Here is a 19,134-nt window from a genome sequence, read left to right as displayed (position 1 = left end):
ACCCATTTGCTTCACTCTTGCCAGTAGCACGTCTGCAACTCCTACATTTGGCAAAGGGATTTTATTATAGAGAAACCCAGACTCTGCATCAAGTGGTCACATGCCACTTTGAAATATTTCTATTGAACCGAAGATACAAAACTAGGAAATTACCAGACTATCTCATTAGATGGAAGGACTTTTCAGTAATCCTGGGTAGCGTCCTGATGGCCTTTTCCAGGACTAAAAATTACTGGATAGTTTAAGCTGTAATCATTAAAAACAGAAGTGCTACATCACCTGTCTTTCGCCCCTGACTCTCCAAATGAACAACGTAAAAAGACACACCAAGAGGTTGATGACAGAGCTAGGCTGGGACAATCACTGCGTCTAATACCCTAAACGTTTGGGTACAAGTGCATCTGGAATTCTTGTCAGAGATCACGCAAGATCCATGAAACTTCAGTGGGTTTTAGGTTGAGGTTCTGCTCTCACTGCTTTGAATTTATAAGGACACATCTGTGACTCCCTTGGCCTGAGCAGAAAATATACTCTTTCCACCAGTTTACTATACAACTTAGACCTGATGAGAGGAAGCTTTAACAGCACCTGAAGTAGAGCCCCTGCATCTACTGCCCTTTGTATCAAAGGCCATCTGGTCCTGCTCTAGGGATTGGCAAATGCATGAGACGTTTCACAATTCCAATGCATATTTCAGGTTACTTAGCCAAGCAATATGCTCTGTCAAAGAATTATTCCAAGTCAAAGAAGAAAAAAAAAAAAAAAAAGCCTTAATATGGAACACAGAAAAAGCACTACCCAAATAAAAAATTACTAAAAAAAATAAGATTATTCCCCCCCACACACCCCTTTTCCCACTTGGTGACCCGAGTTTGGTTGAATTTAATTTGTGGTTACCTCAGAATACAACTCAAAGTTTAAATTATAAATCACAGCCCTACACAGACTATCTGAACACATCAGTTCTTTTGAGAGCGGCATGTTCCAGGAAGTCTAATACCCACTACAGAGTGTTCCTTATGAATGGGGCACAGGACAGGTTAATTAAGGTCACTTAAATCTTCATCTTTTACAGCAGATCAGAACCCAGATGGCTGACTTTCTGCAGGATTTCTGATAGGAATCCAGTAGAGCTGGTTTCAAGTTTCACATCGACACTTAAAAGCTGTAACCTTCTTATCCAGAAGTTGTGATCCACATGAAGTCCACAATGAGTGCAGCAAATCTGAGGTAGTCAACCCTTACGAAGGCTCAGTATCTGAACATAAAAAGATTTTGAAATGACCACTGGCTGCAGTTTTTGATTTTTTTGTATTTGCAGAGTAACTCTGAAAGAACACTGCTGAATCTAGTTCACACATTTATTTAACAATGAAAATCCCCCTAAATCCAATACACATAAAGAGCAGTTGTGATACTTTAAACTTCCATAGTGCAATAGGGCCGGTCCCGTATACTGAGTAGTCTGCATCAGTTGTAGATCCAGCAGAGATCAGATGATGATGGCTGTCCGTGGTGGTTAGCTGTGGTCTAGTTACCTTAGAAGGGTTAGCAAACACCATTCCTTAATTGTACTGTGTGTGGCTGCTTTTCTGATTCTCAAGCACAGCATACTGGTTGTCTAGCTGAAGTTTAAGGGCCTGGTTTTTTGAAACCTCATCCCTACCTCTAGTTTTGTGTCTTACTACTTCAAAGCTCTTCTCCATTTCTTTATCCCTAAGGGAAAAGAAATGTAATCAGTAAATATTTCTTCTTCACTAGGTTGTTTTGAAAATATCCTTCCTTGAATTTAAAAAAAAGCCACCCCTTAGAGAAATCTTGAGGACGGGACAGGAGGGGGAAACTGGTATATAAATCCTTTTTACCAAAACCATTTTTCAGGCTTCACTTGAACAGGAAGTATAGAATACTGTACTGAAGCTCCAGGGTCCTATTTTCTGTGGTAGCAAATCTACTGAATACTATTAACTGAAAACCTATTTGGGGACCAACTTCAAGACAACTGGAAAGTTAAAAAGCTGTCTAATGACATGGTGATTCCTTCTAAGGTTCACGGTTACTCTTAGCAAATAACAGACAATACACATCTCTTCCTTTATGCATGAAGTAAGAACAACAATGTCCTCATTCAAGTAAAGTTCTACTCGTTGTTCAAAGGACTCTCCCCACATCTACTTTACGGGAGTGGGTCAGATGAAGGGGAGTGTGGTGAATCCCTGCCTCCCGTGGAGGACAGAGCAGAGGAACCAGCCAAGTGCAGGTGTCAGTTCAAGCCAGCTGTGCTCTCAGAGAGGCAAAAGCGCTGGGATTTAAGTTAACAGCCACCCCGAAAAATTTCCATCTGATGGCATTTACATTTCTTCCCATTTTACTCTGTAAAACATTCATGTCCCTAAATAAGATGTGGATGTGCCATATGTGGTCATTTAACTCCAGGTAGCATTCATTTTAAGTACCTGCTGAAATAAGATTATTTGTAATATTAGATTTATAAATGCCAACATCTTTCATCGACTCACATTAACTGGGAATATAATGAAATATTGCTGACTTTTCTAGTTTCTATATTACAAGGAACATAGAAGCAGCAATAATGTACTTCATATTTATTAAGAATTCTCACTAGATGAGACTTGTCATGGCTACAGAACGACATAGACTAGGGATAAGGGACACTTGCAGACGAAGTTTATCTTTGGTGCTCTTTCCTCTCGCCCCCCCATCCCGGTCCTTCCCCCCTCCTCCCCCCAGTCCTGGGCATACAAATCCCACCTTAATTCTCAGTTGCCTCTCAGCTGCAGCTTGGGTTTTCAAATCCCAAATACCCCACTCCCTGGCCAAAGGATAGGGCTCCAAACCACAATATGGAGAATACTTACTTCCGGCTTTCTACATGCTTGGCAGTGGACTGCAGGGATGGGAACTGTGTATCACTGTAGATTTCTGGTGGTCCTTGGGGTGCCTTCCTTGTTGTGGTCAACCTGGCCCCAGGAGGCCTATACACACCACTAGTCATTGTCGGTTCTGGGGGTTCTGTAACTAACATTTCAAAACAGTTTAGAGAAACTACTCAAGTGCTTGGTGTTTTAATAAGCTACTCCTGAATTCCTGATAATTTTAACAGTTATGGAAAAAAACAGTACTTACATTAAGGGTCTCTGAACAACAGAAGAAAAGTTATCTGAGGAAATGTCCAAAAGCAAAGGCCTATTTTTCTAGGGTAAAAGTAGTCTTCCAATTTCTCTTCCATGTACAATTTTAATTATCTATGTAAATGAGTTCTATTAAGTCAACTTATTGGAAGTGGGAAAGGAATCTGCTGGTCCTGGGAGACAGGCCTCATCAGGGACTACCTTTCAAAGTATGACCACTTTTACATCATCAATGAATTTTTTATTTTCTAATAAAACAGGAGAAAAAATTAAGCAGCCCAAAGTCTTGTACCATGACCAAGATCTTGGGGACACAGCCTTCCAGCTTTTCTTACATACCATTCGCCCCCAGATCCTAAACATGAATTCAGTGTTTTACACATGTTTTCTAGTTATCAAAAGCTTCCTTTCAAATGAACATCTCTACATGATTTATTAGCTCAAGTGTAATGCAGCTAGAAAGAAACATGCAAAAACTATGCATGGTAGTAATCTGTGATCTTTGGACAGTAATATTTGGGGTGATTTGTTATTCTTTATATTATTCTGTATAAAATGGGTATACATTAGAGCATTATTTCTCAACATTTTTTCTTTATTGCTTTCCTAAAAGAGACTTTTAGACAACTTTCTCCTAAATAGTACCATCCCCATGCCCCAAGCAAAAAATGTTAATACCACAGATACACTGTACATATGTTTACATACCCTGGCCCTCTGATGGGCCACAAACCACTGTAAGATCTAAGATTTCTTTACCATTCCCACTCTCCCCCGAGCCAAGAAGCACTTTTCATCCTCTCGGGAGTCATAAAATCCACCTTTCTGAGAATTCATTCTTCAGACAGAGTAAAATGGGGAATGGAAAAAAAAAGACACAGGTACCCAATATTCCTTAGTCAGCCGTCAAACATTGAAAAAAAAAATGCTTAAACATGTAAATCTGGCAAGCTATAGGACTGCAGTAAGATTTAAGCAGCCTACAGCCTTAACTTCCAAATTTCTTTATTGAGGATATGAAAGTCTTTAGATCAGGCACAAATCTCTCTCCTAGGAATGGAAAGAAGACCCTACTCACCCAGTGCAAGCATGCATTTAGTTGAAAGCTGACTGCATATAAAATTATACACAAAGAGACATCTTTATGAAAATGAAATATGAAGATTACCAACTACTGGAGCAGGAGGTGCTTGTACCGGAGCTGTTTTATTCCAGGGACCTGAAGATTTTTCTACACCACCACCACCTCCTCCGCCTTCTTCCCAGTTATCACCTGGATCTTCTCTTTTTTCATTTTCATCTTCTTCCTTTTCACTATTGGAAAATAAACAAGTGAATTCAATTACAGAAACACCAGGAAAACTGTCAGTCCACATCCTTAATTCTATCAATAACGATCTGTGATTCTGGAGAAGGTACTTAACCTCTTCAAGCCCAAACGCCTCACTTGTTTTAAAAAAAAGAGAGGAAGAATTAGGGAATTTATCTATTTTATGCATTAGGACTTCATGTAAAAGGATTCACTGCTGGAAAAAGGTTCAGAAAACCTCTCTGTCTGACAGTCTCCGTTTCCCTTTTTGCAAACTCCATACACTCAAGAACATCTAGAAATATTTATACTGACATGTCAGGCTTTTAACAATCTGTGTTGATTATTTATAGCAGCCCCTACTAAGGGAGGGAAGAGAGGTCAATCTAGCCTGAAATGTAGAGAAAAGGGCAACTTGAAAGATTAAAAGTACAATTACTTGATTTTTTTCTAGGACCAAAGTGTACAAACAGGCACTTATGGTAAGCATATTTTTAGTGATCAAATGAATGGGTTTTAAAAGTTGTATAATTTCATTTGCTAATCCTTTAGTACATGTAAAAAAATACTCTCAAAATTAACTCACATTCCAACAGAGGAAAACAAGTTAGCATTCAGTATTTACATCAGTGCTTCATACTTTAGTAGTGTCGGTCTCTACTGTCTAGACATAGGAAATATATAGAACTGGTCCCTAACATCAGAGACGTGTCACCCATTTAAAGAAGAGAATACAAGAACTCAGTCTTTGGCTCACTAGTGATTATAAATGCAAAATATATCCTCAGTGGTAACATACCATTCTAAGACTGACTGATCTATTTAATTCCTATTTTTAATTTTTTAAGATTTGATGTGGACCATTTTTAATGTCTTTACTGAATTTGTTACAATATTGCTTCTGTTTTATGTTTTCTTGGTTTTTTGGCCACAAGGCATGTGGTATCTTAGCTCCACGACCAGGGACTGAACCCACAGCTCCTGCATTGGAAGGCAAATTCTTAACCACTGGGCTGCCAGGCAAGTCCCTATTTCTTTATTCTTGAATTGACTTGAGTCAGAAGTCTGTGATCTCTGCAAGGTATCTTTGATTATTTCTCCTTGTGTTGGATTACTTATTACTATTTTATGTAAGCCTGAATGTGCTAAATTATCAAGTACATATATCTTGCCTCTCTATACCGCTGGCTTGACAGCACAAAGATAACTGCCAAATCAAACTTCCTTTTTGCAACTCTTTGCCCTTGAAGATGATGCACCTGGCACAGACCACCAACCTTCTCCCTGGATTACTTTCCATGACAGTGGTGGTGTTTCCTAGGTCTTCAGCTTATCAATCTCTGTCATCAATCTGTCCTTTCCTCTATTAAAAAAACAGGCTGCAGGACTTCCCTGGTGGAGCAGTGGTTAAGAATCTGTCTGCCAATGCAGGGGACACGGGTTCGATCCCTGGTCCAGGAAGATCCCACATGCCGCGGAGGAACTAAGCCCGTGTGCCATAACTACTGAAGCCCACGCACTGCAACTACTGAGCCCATGTGCCTCAACTACTGAAGCCCCCATGCTCTAGGGCTCACGTGCTGCAACTACTGAACCTGCATGCTGCAACTACTGAAGCCCGTGTGCCTAGAGTCCATGCCCTTTAACAAGAAGCCAATGCAATGAGATGCCTGTGCACCGCAACAAAGAGAAAACCCGTGCACAGCTGTGAAGACCCAACGCAACAAAAAGAAAAAAAACAAAAAGCTACATGCTGCTGCCTAAAGCTCTGTCCCTGGCCTTCCACTCTTTCAGACATTTTCTCCTTTTGATATCTGATCCATGACAATGGCCATAACAATGTATATATGACTCCCACCCTGACTGTGACCTTGGGAACATCAGGGCATATCCTGGTTTCTGCAAAATGACATCTAAGGGTGCTTTCTTTCCATGTCTATTAAAATAAGTCCTGGCTATATAACAAATAGCTAATGGTCTTCTTTAAAGACACTCATATAATAGTACCATCACATATTGCCCACCAACCAGAGATGATTCCAGAATTTAGAGGCCTAGGGTGGCAACAGAAAGCGGACAAGGGAACAAACTTATGTCAATCTGCATTTAGAGCATGATTTTACTAAAGACTATAGTTTGAGAGGAAAAAAGCGTGGGGAGTATGGCTAAGCCAGCCTTCAGTCTTCCTTTTTGCTAATACATAATAGAATCCCATGGAGCCATTTAAAATGATGTTAGGCCTACACTAACATGGAAGTAATAATGTCACATAAACCAACAATGTATCAATACTAAAAATCTATGCACCTAATATAGGTAGAAAGACAACTAGAATGATTTCTTGGGTAAATGTTAAAAAGTGGGTGCTAGAATGCATGACTTTATTCTCTTCATGGAGCAAGCAGTTATGAGCAGATTTTAAAGCCAAACTGCCTGGTTCAATACATCCAGGCTCTGCCATTTACTAGCCAGGAAGACTAAGTACGGCATCTAACTTCTGTATGCCTCAGTCTCCTCGTGTAAAAAGGGGGTAATAGCCCCATTATGAAGGTTGATTAACAGACATAAAGCACTGAGAACAGTGCCTGACACATGGTAAGTGCCGTAAGCATTTGGTATTACATGCTTTTTATTTATTTATTAATTATTTTTAAAACATCTTTATTGGAGTATAATTGCTTTACAATGGTGTGTTAGTTTCTGCTTTATAACAAAGTGAATCAGCTATACATATACATATATTCCCATATCCCCTCCCTCTTGTGTCTCCCTCCCACCCTCCCTATCCCACCCCTCTAGGTGGTCTCAAAGCACCGAGCTGATCTCCCTGTGCTATGCGGCTGCTTCCCACTAGCTATCTATTTTACATTTGGTAGTGTATATATGTCCATGCCACTCTCTCACTTCGTCCCAGCTTACCCTTCCCCCTCCCCGTGTTCTCAAGTCCATTCTCTACGTCTGTGTCTTTATTCTTGTCCTGCCCCTAGGGTCTTCAGAACTTTTTTTTTTTTTTTTTTTTAGATTCCAGATATATGTGTTAGCATACAGTATTTATTTCTCTCTTTCTGACTTACTTCACTCTGTTTGACAGTCTCTAGGTCCATCCACCTCACTACAAATAACTCAATTTCGTTTCTTTTTATGGCTGAGTAATATTCCATTGTATATGTGTGCCACATCTTCTTTATCCATTCACCTGTTGATGCACACTTAGGTTGCTCCCATGTCCTGGCTACTGTAAATAGAGCTGCAATGAACATTGTGGTACATGACTCTTTTTGAATTATGGTTTTCTCAGGGTATATGCCCAGTAGTGGGATTGCTGGGTCATACAGTAGTTCTATTTTTAGTTTTTTAAGGAACCTCCATACTGTTCTCCATAGTGGCTGTATTAATTCCCACCAACAGTGAAAGAGGGTTCCCTTTTCTCCACACCCTCTCCAGCATTTTAGTATTTGAGTTTTCATATAAGCACCACATATACCACCTTTACAATAAGAAAAAGCATAGTTTTCATTAAAAAAAAAAAAAAGCAACATGAAAACATGTTCTTTTAAAATGGATACTAAGCAGTATGACCTTGCTTCCTAAAGCTTTTAAGTAGAATGATCAGGTAAGAGTATGAAAGTCATAATTTATCCAGGAGTCTAACAGTGGTATCCAAATATCAAAATTGTCCCAAAAGAAGTTTTTTTTAAAAAGTTACCCACCTCTGAAGCCACAACTATGTAATTACACTAAAATGTAATTTGCTTGGTGCATTAGTAAAAGCACAGGTGTTACTCACCTAGCTATAATTGACTATGTAGTTAGCAATGTCACAGCAACCCAATCCATGCCAGACAGGGTGATAAGATCCCCACAAAGATTTAAGTGACTTCATGGCACTTTTACACTCTTATATCCCCAAACTGTGATAGCTTTCATTTGGTCAGTTACATTTAGAAATGGTTAATTTCAACAATGCACTGCATTAAAATAGCTTTTCCCTGAAATTATTTTAATATTTAAACTCCAGAATTATCAGCTTGCAATAAACTGAAAACCAAAAAAATTTTAACACTGATTATCCCTAAGCAGAAGGGATTATGAATAATTCTTGCATATTTCTTTATGCTGTTATACTCTTCAAATGTTCTAAAGAACAAAAACATCGTTTTCCTAATCTGCAAAAAAATAAATTTTGAAGAAAAGCTCCAATTTGGTCTGATAGAATGCTGCGAGTCTCAAAGAAAAGAAGCTTCCTTTACTGTCTAGTGTTCATCACCTTTTCACCCTCAGAGACAAGTGAAGAAATGAATTTAAAAAATCACAAACCTAAAATACCTCTAGATCACAAACTATTACTAGAAAATAAGAGTGATCTGTTTTAATTAGAGGGATTGTAGATTGATAATAGGCACAAGACAACTTAGTATTTTGCTTCATAAGATTCTGAAATATCAGCTAAACTAAACATTGGAAATTGTCTAGTCAAGACACTTCATCCAACAGAGGGGAAATAAGACCCAGAGATGCTAAGAGCCTTGTCAAAGTGCTATAGTAACAATGGCAGGATAGAAATAATAGCCTACTACTCTTTCATATTTACATATTCCAGAAAATGTCAAACCTCCAGATGCCAAAGAACAAAAAACATGTTGCAAAGAATTATTTCCACAGAAGACAACTAGGCTAAAATTTGGCGTTTGACCCAAATATAATATACAACGTCTCATCAGCTAAATTTGATGTTTTAAAAACTACAATGCTGGGCTTCCCTGGTGGCGCAGTGGTTGAGAGTCCGCCTGCCGATGCAGGGGACACGGGTTCATGCCCCGGTCTGGGAGGATCCCACATGCCGCGGAGCGGCTGGGCCCGTGGGCCATGGCCATTGAGCCTGCGCGTCCGGAGCCTGTGCTCCGCAACGGGAGAGGCCACAACAGTGAGAGGCCCATGTAACGCAAAAAAAAAAAAAAAAAAAAAAAACTACAATGCTTAAAAAATAAATAAGTAAATAAAATAAAAATAAAAACTACAATGTTACTGTAAATTCATTATCACAATCCAAAGTATACTGTCTTAAATATGCATTAGTCTGTAAGGCACTATTTTGGGGTAGGGGGAATGATAATGCTACAAAAAGGAATATTTACTGAGCATCTACTATGCCAGGCAGTGTGGTACCCTCTTTACAAAGTTAAAAATCGAAAGAACACTAAGGCGGGGAGAAGATCCATTTGTACATATGAGGAGACTGATGCTCAGATACTTAAGTACCTTCACCAGGGCTACGATGTAGCAGAGCCAAGTCAGTGGGACTCCAGAGCCCATACTCTTTCAGGTTGCCTATTACTTCATTTCACTCTCTTTATAGCTCTAAAATATGAAACAAAAATTTTCCCTATTTTGAGATTTGAGAAATTCACTTTTTTTTAGTAAGATTGATCAGGATCATACATTCTACGGTGTGTATTTATAAAGAACAGAACATTCTTACCTCCTTATCTCAAGGGACATTACAGGAGAATTTATGTATCCTAACTCCCCCTTCCCCAAAAGCAGCTAAAACAAAATCCGGACTTGACTGCACTTTTGCCGGAATGCTGGGCAGCTCCACTGATTTAACCCTATTATCCAACCACTGTTACAACAGTAAACCGGGGGGCGGGGTGGGGGTGGATAGAAATGGCCTGATGTGCCATGGCTGGCAGCTTAAAATGTCACTGTATTTCATCCAAGGACTCTTTCTTGACCCGTTCACGGCAGACCTAAGCGTCTCTCCTGGACTCCACGGCCCCTACACATCACTGAAATGATCTACTAGTGTTCAGTAGAGCATGAGTTATTTTTTTTTTTACAACTCCAAGACCCAGCAGTCGACGCCCAATATCCAGGACTCCGCAGTCCCACAACTATTTGCTACAACGAATCCAGCTTGGATGCTGGAATAATTCCTTCTCTTCAAAGGACAACTTAACCAGCTCTACCTAATGGGTTTAAAAGTCTAGATTTCTTAAGATTCTTAGAAAACCATTGGGCTCCAAGGACTCAATTTTTTACTGAAACATGACAAATGCTCACCATTTAGTAATAAGTAGTAAATGAAATCTTTCTTCCTCAAATCCATTTTAAAGATGGGAAAGGCCTATAGGTCCTACTATCAACCAATAATCTAAGCTCAAGCAGTAGGCCCCTTCTTTTATCACCATCTCAATGGCTTCCCTCTCAGAACTTGTCTGTATACAATGATGTGATCTTGAATAAGATTTATTAACTTAGACACAAAACTTGACACATGACCTCATAATACTCTTGGTACTTAAATCTTGAGCTAATGGGTAAATGTGAGCTAGGACATTAATACAGTATGCTTGCTGCTGCTGAAAACTTACCCCCTTTCAATTTAATTGCACACTCACCTTCAACAAACATCCAGCATGCTAACTTACTACGAGGACTAGTGCCAAGAACTTTTAAGACTGTATGCAGCTAACTAAAGAGAAAGTAAGTGTGGGCAAAAATGATTTGTAGATCTCCGGCAAGAGCATAAGGGTACTTATTCTACTATTCTTGCAACTTTTCTGAGGTTTGTAATTTTTCAACACAATAAGTTGGAAGAAAAAAAAATGAAGACTATAGATGGAGAATTTCAAGATATTTTTAAGTCAACTTCAAAGTTTCATTTTCCCTTGTTTCATATTGAAATAGCAAGGCTGTCTCTCTCATGGATAGAAAAGGTAACAAACTAAAGGCATAACCACCCCCCTCCAATTCTAGAGGAGAGATCTCATTTCTCTCCCCCTTTAAGGGCTTCTGCCCAAAAGGTAAGACCAAGTCATAAAAGACAATCATTCAAGATCTCCAGCAACTCTGAGAAGGATTTTTCTTTGTATGGTTATACTAATGCCAACCTGAACATGTCATGTTCTTCTATTAAGTCCATAGTGAACTGACTCACCAGAGTAGGACTTTAGTCATGATAATATTATGTGCCTCCACTACCCCTTCTCCTCAAATATTGGTATCATAAAGCGGGTGCGCCTCATGGTTAAATAGCAGAGAAATTCTCAAGAGTAAGACATTCTAATTTACCCACTAAATAGAGGTTGATTAACATTAACCAAGTGGATATATTATGAACATCCTGTTCAAAATCCTCACAAAAATCCTGAGTAGTCATCTCAATTTTGCAGATAACATTCACAAGTAAAGTAACTCGCCCAAGGTCACACATAAGCAGCAGGGCTAAAATGCAAGCCCAGGTTTGTCTTTCCCTAAAGTCCATGTTTTTGCTACATTATCAACTATATCCTATTTGTGTGAGTAACCTACTTCCCATTCTATTGAACCAATGCGTCTTTCCTTGTAGACTCCCACTCCTACTGAGTTTCAATGTCAAGAACATTTAATACAAAGTTTATAAAGATATTCAGTACATGGTTGACCCTTGAACAACAGGGGTGTTAACATGCCTCATCTGCGGTATGGGTAGATTCAACCAACTGCAGGTCGTGTAATACAGCATTTACTATTGAAAAATATCTGCATAAGTGGACCCATGCAGTTCAAACCCATGTTGTTCAAGGGTCAGCTGTATAAAGTGAAAGTTTTTGTCATTATTATTAACCCTCTGATGGCTTCTCACTCTCAAGCCTTCCCTGGAAGCCATTAGATTCCCCTCTGTTGATTTATGAAGGCAACGGAGATAGACCCCAGACTCCACAGTGACTGAGAATCCACAAAAACAGCTTCCTGAAGAAGGTATGTTTCTCAATGTTAGCAGGTAAGAGAAAGATCTCTGGATGGCCACTTAGGGGCAATGACTAGATGCTAAATAATGAAAAATGCAGTACAAAAAAAGCTGGTCTACTTCAGGTCAAGCAGACCTTAATGCTCATAGTAGCTGAGATTTACTTATGCCCCTGGCAAAGGTGAAGGATATAAGTGATTTTAGAAATGTTTCACCACCTCGGGAGTAGCCAAAAATGAAGAAAAAATAACCTTGAATGGATATGGGATATATATTCAATGACAAAAATAGGTGCAGTTTAAACATCCTCATGAACTTCTAGCATTCAATGAACTTGAAACCTTTCCCTCAGAAAGGGCTGCTATTGCTCAGTAAGTCTGAGTCTTCGAGAACATGCAGTCTAGGGCCTGCAGTCAGGAAAGGCAGAGCAAGAGCCTTATTCTACAACAGAACACAGGAACCAAACACACAGGCAGTTCCACTATCACAAATGGCTGTTAATAATTCCACATCCCTACCTCCCCATTTTTAAAAGTCAAGCCCCAGGAGAAAGAAAACGGATATTTTCTAAACTATGTCTCTTCAAAAACACCTAACATTGGGACTTCCCTCGTGGCGCAGTGGTTAAGAATCCTCCTGGTCCGGGAAGATCCCACATGCCGCGGAGCAACCAAGCCCGTGCACCGCAACTACTGAAGCCCGTGCACTCTAGGGCCCGTGTGCCACAACTACTGAGCCTGTGTGCTGCAACTACTGAAGCCCATGTGCCTAGAGCCCATGCTCCGCAACAAGAGAAGCCACGGTAATGAGAAGCCTGCGCACCGCAATGAAGAGTAGCCCTTGCGGCAACTAGAGAAAGCCCATGCGCAGCAACAAAGACCCAACACAACCAAAAAAAGAAAGAAAAAACAAAAACAAAAACCATCTAACACACAAAGGAAGCCAAGAAGTGGCTGGGAATAAACCTCCAGTCTAATCACCTCTACTTCACACCAACACGGAAGGTATTTCACATGTGGGGAAGCTGCATTTCCTAAAAGTTTCCCACTGTCAATCAGGTTTCACTTTGCTTAAGCTCACACAGCGACGTGAAAGAACCTAGGACATGAATACCTAGTTGCGGTAAGTATCCAACAAATGTCATAAAAGTTAGCCCTGGTTTTTTTTTTTTTTTTTTTTTCTTGCGGTACGCGGGCCTCTCACTGTTGTGGCCTCTCCCGTTGCGGAGCGCAGGCTCCGGACGCGCAGACTCAGCGGCCATGGCTCACGGGCCCAGCCGCTCCGCGGTATGTGGGATCCTCCCAGACCGGGGCACGAACCCGTTTCCCCTGCATCGGCAGGCAGACTCTCAACCACTGCGCCACCAGGGAAGCCCTAGCCCTGGTTTTTTAATAAGTTATTTAACACCATAAATGTTACCATCTAGAGAGGTCAAAAGACAGTATTTTGTTAAGGAAAAGTATTTCCTCCACTGTGCCAGGCAGTCACGGGCATATATAAATCACAGACTTCAAACTGGGAGGCAGTGCATCTGGTTCACTTCTTTTTTTGGCTGTGCTGTGTGGCGTGCGGGACTTTAGCTCCCTGACCAGGGATGGACCCCAGGCCTCTGGTAATGAGAGTGCTAAGTCCTAACCACTGGACTGCCAGGGAATTCCCAGGGATCACTTATTTCTTGAAACTCAGAATAAAGAGTTTTTTAATCTAAACCAATGGATTTTCTACTTCACGAGACCCTTAAAAACATGACATTTATTTACATGAATCTGAAGTTCATGTGACTACCATAGACTGGACTTGATAAAATACGTTAATTTCAAATCTTCTAAGCCAACCAATCCAATTTTCAGAAATTACTGTTTTCTTGAACTTTAAAAATGTACTTAGACTATGATTCCATTTCTACAAATTTCTAGGAAAATTAATCTAGTGTTAGGTTAGTGGTTATTTGAGGGGTGAAAACAGTGACTACGAGGGGGCTTTCTTCTCTACCAGTAATGTTCAGTTTCTTGACCTCAGTGCTAATTACACAAGTTGGTTTCACTGTGTGAATACGTAAAATCTTTATTTCCCTCTAACTATGCTTCAATTACGAATACATATATAGCTTGTTTGTAAAATCTGTTATTTCCCTCTAACTATGCTTCAATTACGAATACATATATAACTTGTCTGTCACAGAGGATCTGAAAACCACCCCTGTTATTTTTGGAAACAAAAAGAAAAACTAAGTTCGACCCACCAATATTAAAAGTAACAATTTTGAAACCACAAAATCCATTGTAGCGGTCTCAAAAAGGCCTAACCAAGATTTGAAGCAGGCAAGCTCTCACAGGATTTTAGAGCTGGCAGCTAATTTGATCAGCATATAGAAGGGCTGCCATCAGAGGAATAGGCACAATCCATTAGAGTCGTAATAAGCATATCTAAAACACAAGAGTACTGTGATGCTGTTTTGGGGCTAAAAAACCCCAAACATACAGTATCTATCCCTTGGGTTATCTAAGCACATCTGTAACCAGACCATACCTTATTTGCATTGCTTGAACTCTCAGGCCGCTGTAATCAACCTCTTTTTGCTCAAATTCTTTCCACTCATCTTCATCCTGTAAAACAGGTACCACTTAGTCAATTAAAGCTATTTGTAAAAACACAACTAAGACAACTATCAGACTATGAAAAAGGGATCAAGCGGCTGGAACCTAAAGTGTGGACTCGTTTTCTGGCCAAAGCCCTTGCTCAATCCCAAGGCCAACTAGGCTGGAGGACAAACGTGAGTAAACTTTACTTCCACCGCGTTCCTTCATGAGACCTGTTACTTTAAAAGCAACCAGGAAACGCCAGATGAAATCAACAGGAAGCCCACAACGAAACGTCTAGCTCAATCCTGCCATGAGACTTTTCTTTTACGGGCTTCGAGACCAAGTCGTGCCAGTTAGAGCTGCCACAAATGTGATTGTTAGAAAATTCAGCTCAGACTACTGGTCTGAAATCAGAACGCTAAATTACTCAGAGTAGACGTCATTCGATAGATGCACTTCCGACCCGGGCCGATTCCCCGGGAGGGTGCCGCCGCCAGCCTGCGTCCTCGCCCGAGCCAAGCGACGCGGGTCGGGAGCGGGGTGTCGGGGGTCCAGCGGGGAGCGCGAGGCGGCCCGCCGTGGGAAGCCCGCGTCACGTGGCAGCCTCCGCGCCCATCAGCCCGCCAGCCGGGCCCGGGCCGCCCCTCCCGGCCGTTTCCCCGGGCAGGCAAGCAGGCAGGCGGGCGGGGGCGGGCACATGGGCGCAAGCGCGCGGCCCGGGCCCCGACTCCCAGTCTCCCTGGCCCCTCACCTTTGTCACAACCTTGGTGGCGGCCCCGGGGCCCGTGGCCCCCACGCCCGCGGTCCCGCCGTCGCCCGGCCGGGTCCCCGCGCCCGCCCCACCGCCCGCCGCGCCCGCGGCTCCGCTGCTCCCGCCGGCGACGCCCGCCGAACCCGCGGCGCTCGCCGCCCGGTTGCTCCGCTCCTTCTTCTTCTTCTTGTCTCTCTTGGCGAAGAAGTTGTCCAGGCTCCGCTCCTCCATCTCAGCCATGGTCGCGGCCTCCTCGGCCCGGATGGGTGGGGCCGGCGGCGGGCGCTGCCCGCGGGGCTTCGAGCTCGGGGTCGAGGCCGGCTCGGCGCTCAAGCTCCCGGGCGCGGCGACGCCTCAGCCCCGCGGGGTCGCCGAGGCGTTTGCGGCGGGGCGAGCGGCTCCCCCCGCGTGCTGGCGAACGGTGGTACGGCCCTCCTCTGGGCTCGCGTGCCGCTGCCGCCGCCCCGCCCGCCCGGGCTGCAGCGACAGCGGTGCAAGATCCCGCCCGCTCCGCTGCCGGAGGGCAAAGGGAACGTGCGGGCCAGAGGTTCCAGCGAGAGTGCTAGGCTAGCGGCGGCGCGTGAAGGAGGAAGACGCGCGCACGCAGGCCCAGAGAGGAGGGGAAGGGGGTTGGGGAGGGGAGGGAGAGGGAGGGGGGCGGGCGGGCCACCAGAAGAGAGAGGCAGCACCCGCGCCTGCGTACTTAGCTCCGCCCGCCAGTGTGGGAGCGTGGAGGGGAGGGCGGCGGGAGGAGACGGAGGCGGGGCTGGCAAAGGAGCCAATCAGATGCCAGAACGAAGTGCTTTGGCGACAATCCCTGTCTCGGACGGGGCGGGGCCATAGCTTGGGGGCGGGGAGAGGGTATATGCTAAATAAGTGACGTGCCTGAAAACTCTTGCCTCCCGATTGGTCGAAGGTTTAGCCTTGGGGGCGGGCATTTAGAGGGCTGGTTGGTGACTTGGCTAAAGAGGTCCGGTCGAAGGGGCGGGTAGGTCCCGTCTGGGCGCATGCGTAGGATACACGTGAGTCTGCTCGTCCGGGGCCAGCTGGGGCTTTGTAGTCGTTTGAACTTTAGCGAGACGGAAAGGCCCTGTGTTAAGCTAGCTATGTTAAAGATGGTACCATCCGCTCTGCTGGCCTCTGTACTTTCACCCTCTCTGGTCTGGCAGCTATTCATTTTCATCGTAGGGGATGATTGTTATGAAAGTGAGGAGCAGTAGCCTTGAAGTTTAGTTCTCATTTACTAAAAGATGTTAGTAAGCCAGTAGGTAGTTAAAAGGAGATTGGTTTTACCTATACTCCACCCTCTAGATATTGATATATCTACCAAGGTCAAGCTAAATAAATCTGACCCTCAAGCTCCTGATCTGTAAAATGGAGATGTTAGCTCTTGCAAGATACTTGGGGAAAGAGTACCTCTTAGTTGCAGTGCTTAATAGACATTGGATGCGATAAATGATTTTACATTTAAATAGTATCCCCTGCCCTGACAAGATGATGACTGTAATCTATCTTTTTTTATCCCTGATAAGAGGAGGGGAATGGCATACCATAGTAATGGGTACCAAATGTGCCCATGCTATATGTGGTTGTCCCATTTAAGTACCTTCTGGGCCTTGAGAATGAAATGAATCCTTGCATATGAAAAAGGGCCTCTAATGTAAAGTACTAAACTTTCCACTTCCTCCTTCTAAAGACAGAACTGTCACAACCACTGAGGAAATGACTCAGACTTATGTTAGTAGCCTTGTGGGGTAGATAGAGCACAGCCAGTAAATGGAGCTACTTCTTGGTCTCTTCCTTTACAGTTTTTCCGTTAAAGTTTGTCTCCCCTATGCCCCCTCCACCTACTCTACTATTAACGTACTAAGCCTAGAATATGTCAAAGAAGCAAATCAAGGGCCTGGCCTTGGCCAACAGCAAGCTTCCATATAATTCCGCAAACAAACTGCCCTCAACCACCTGGGATGGGTCTCTAGGTAGCTTCCCTCTGTGACACCAGGTATCTTCTTGTGATGCAGGCCAAGTTCAGAATTGCCCATCCCCCACCTCCCTTAACATCTCTGATCAAATTTCTTTTTCTTCCTTTCTCTCCCTCCCTTGCTTTCCTCCTTCCTCCTTCCCTTCCTTCCTTTTGTTCTTTCTTTCCTCGTCTGTGAAGGACCTCTTTAGCTATACTTAAGGCAACGCGCTTTGTTCCAGGCAGAGTAATTTGTCATTCCTGCCTTCAACTCCATTATCATCTAGAAGAAAACATCTAGATGTGAATCACTGAAATTCAGTGCTCCCTTTCTTAGGTCCCCATCAATGTATCCGTGTCTTGAAAGAATTAATGATGGGAAAAAGCAGAGGAGGTACAGCAGTTGAGGGTTAATGCAGTGAAATTCCCTACGACATCTTTCAGTGTGATTGATGGCATGCTCCCCAAACTTGATCATATGTAAAAAGCTCAGGTCAGGCCAGTAGAGAGACCAGGGTCTTTGTGGTTGTGTCATTATCTGTAGTTAATACTCTCCTCCATGAAGCTAGTCTCCTCCACTTTGAATCCCCTGACCTGAAACTGACAGCATATATTCCTACCAGGTTTTCCTCTGAAATCTCCCTTGCTGCCCTCCTCCAGATGGGTTACACAGAGCCCTGAATCCTCATCTTCACCCCGTCCTCATCATGAAGAAGCATCCAGCTCTCTCGTTGTTCGGACCTTCCCCATCTTTAAAGCAAAACAGACCTTCATTTGTACTCGGTAGATGGAAAGTTGAATAGTGGCGAGCCCTCGGAACATTACCAGGTATTTCAGCACATCGTCTAAGGATCCTAATGCTGTCTGAATGTGGAAATTTCTCTCTGAGTCCTCAGAAGTGGTATAATCCAAAGGACATCATTTATCTCCCTCAACAAGGCCCACTGAGCTCCAATATTCCATGAGCTCAAGAGCTGGCAGAGGGCAGCTGGGCCCAGCCCCATTATCCCTGGGTTCTTTTTTGCTGAGCTATTCATTCCAAGTTCCATTCTGCCACCTAGGCTGGAAATTCCACACACGCTCAGCTCAAAGGAATGCAGCTCATGCTGCCCAAAGACTTGCCAGGAAATGGGGAGTAACTTTTCATTTGTGGCTTCCTCTCTCAGATCTGTGAGCTACTGCCTGGCCTGTTGCACTGACGACCTTTTCCAATTGGGGAGAAGGTACTTTCAGGTCACTTCCTCTGGTGAAACCTCTACTGACTTCTACAGGCAGCCTAGTTCCTGACCTTTAAAGGCCCAGAGACCTTTTGTTTGGTATGTGTGTTTGATGCTTTCCTGGTATTTGCATGATTTGTTGTTTAACTATTCATCCACTCATTAACTCATTCATTTATGTAAAGCATTTATTTAATGAGCACCTACTGTATGCCAGGCCTGATGTTAGGAGTTAAGTATAAGTCAGATATCGGCCCTTCCCTCACAGAGCTTACTGTGTGGTAAACTGGTAGCCAGAAGCACACACATATACATACAATTATAGCACATTGAAAATGTAATAGGGACCGGGCGGGTGCGCAGCCCTTAGAGCCTGGGTTAGAGGTCCACTCCACCAACAGTCAGCCTTGCAGTGGTCCTTGCAGCAGAGA

The 19,134-nt window shown here is 43.0% G+C and overlaps 1 protein-coding gene across 4 annotated transcripts; it reads right to left on the bottom strand.

Moving 5' to 3' along the window:
* Positions 1–1,106: 1,106 nt before the first annotated feature.
* Positions 1,107–16,114, bottom strand: CDV3 (CDV3 homolog; the record flags this gene model as incomplete). Of its 4 annotated transcripts, none has more annotated exons than XM_079704621.1 (5): positions 15,527–16,106; positions 14,723–14,799; positions 4,321–4,466; positions 2,880–3,039; positions 1,107–1,258 (listed from the first exon to the last, which is right to left on the bottom strand). In XM_079704621.1, exons 1-5 carry the CDS (start codon positions 15,764–15,766, stop codon positions 1,252–1,254), a joined length of 630 nt encoding a protein of 209 aa, XP_079560747.1. In that variant the 5' UTR covers positions 15,767–16,106. The 4 variants fall into 4 exon arrangements, with proteins under 4 accessions (XP_079560747.1, XP_079560746.1, XP_079560745.1 ...); XM_079704620.1 differs by lacking the exon at positions 1,107–1,258 and adding an exon at positions 1,348–1,716 and having other exon boundaries at positions 2,880–3,033; positions 15,527–16,114; XM_079704619.1 differs by lacking the exon at positions 1,107–1,258 and adding an exon at positions 1,348–1,716 and having other exon boundaries at positions 15,527–16,108.
* Positions 16,115–19,134: the final 3,020 nt, after the last annotated feature.

The sequence above is a fragment of the Hyperoodon ampullatus genome, assembly GCF_949752795.1.
Source record: "Hyperoodon ampullatus genome assembly, chromosome: 5".
NCBI classification, from domain to species: domain Eukaryota; kingdom Metazoa; phylum Chordata; class Mammalia; order Artiodactyla; family Ziphiidae; genus Hyperoodon; species Hyperoodon ampullatus.
Note: the sequence above shows the minus strand (reverse complement) of the source record. Positions and strands in the feature narration are given on the sequence as shown.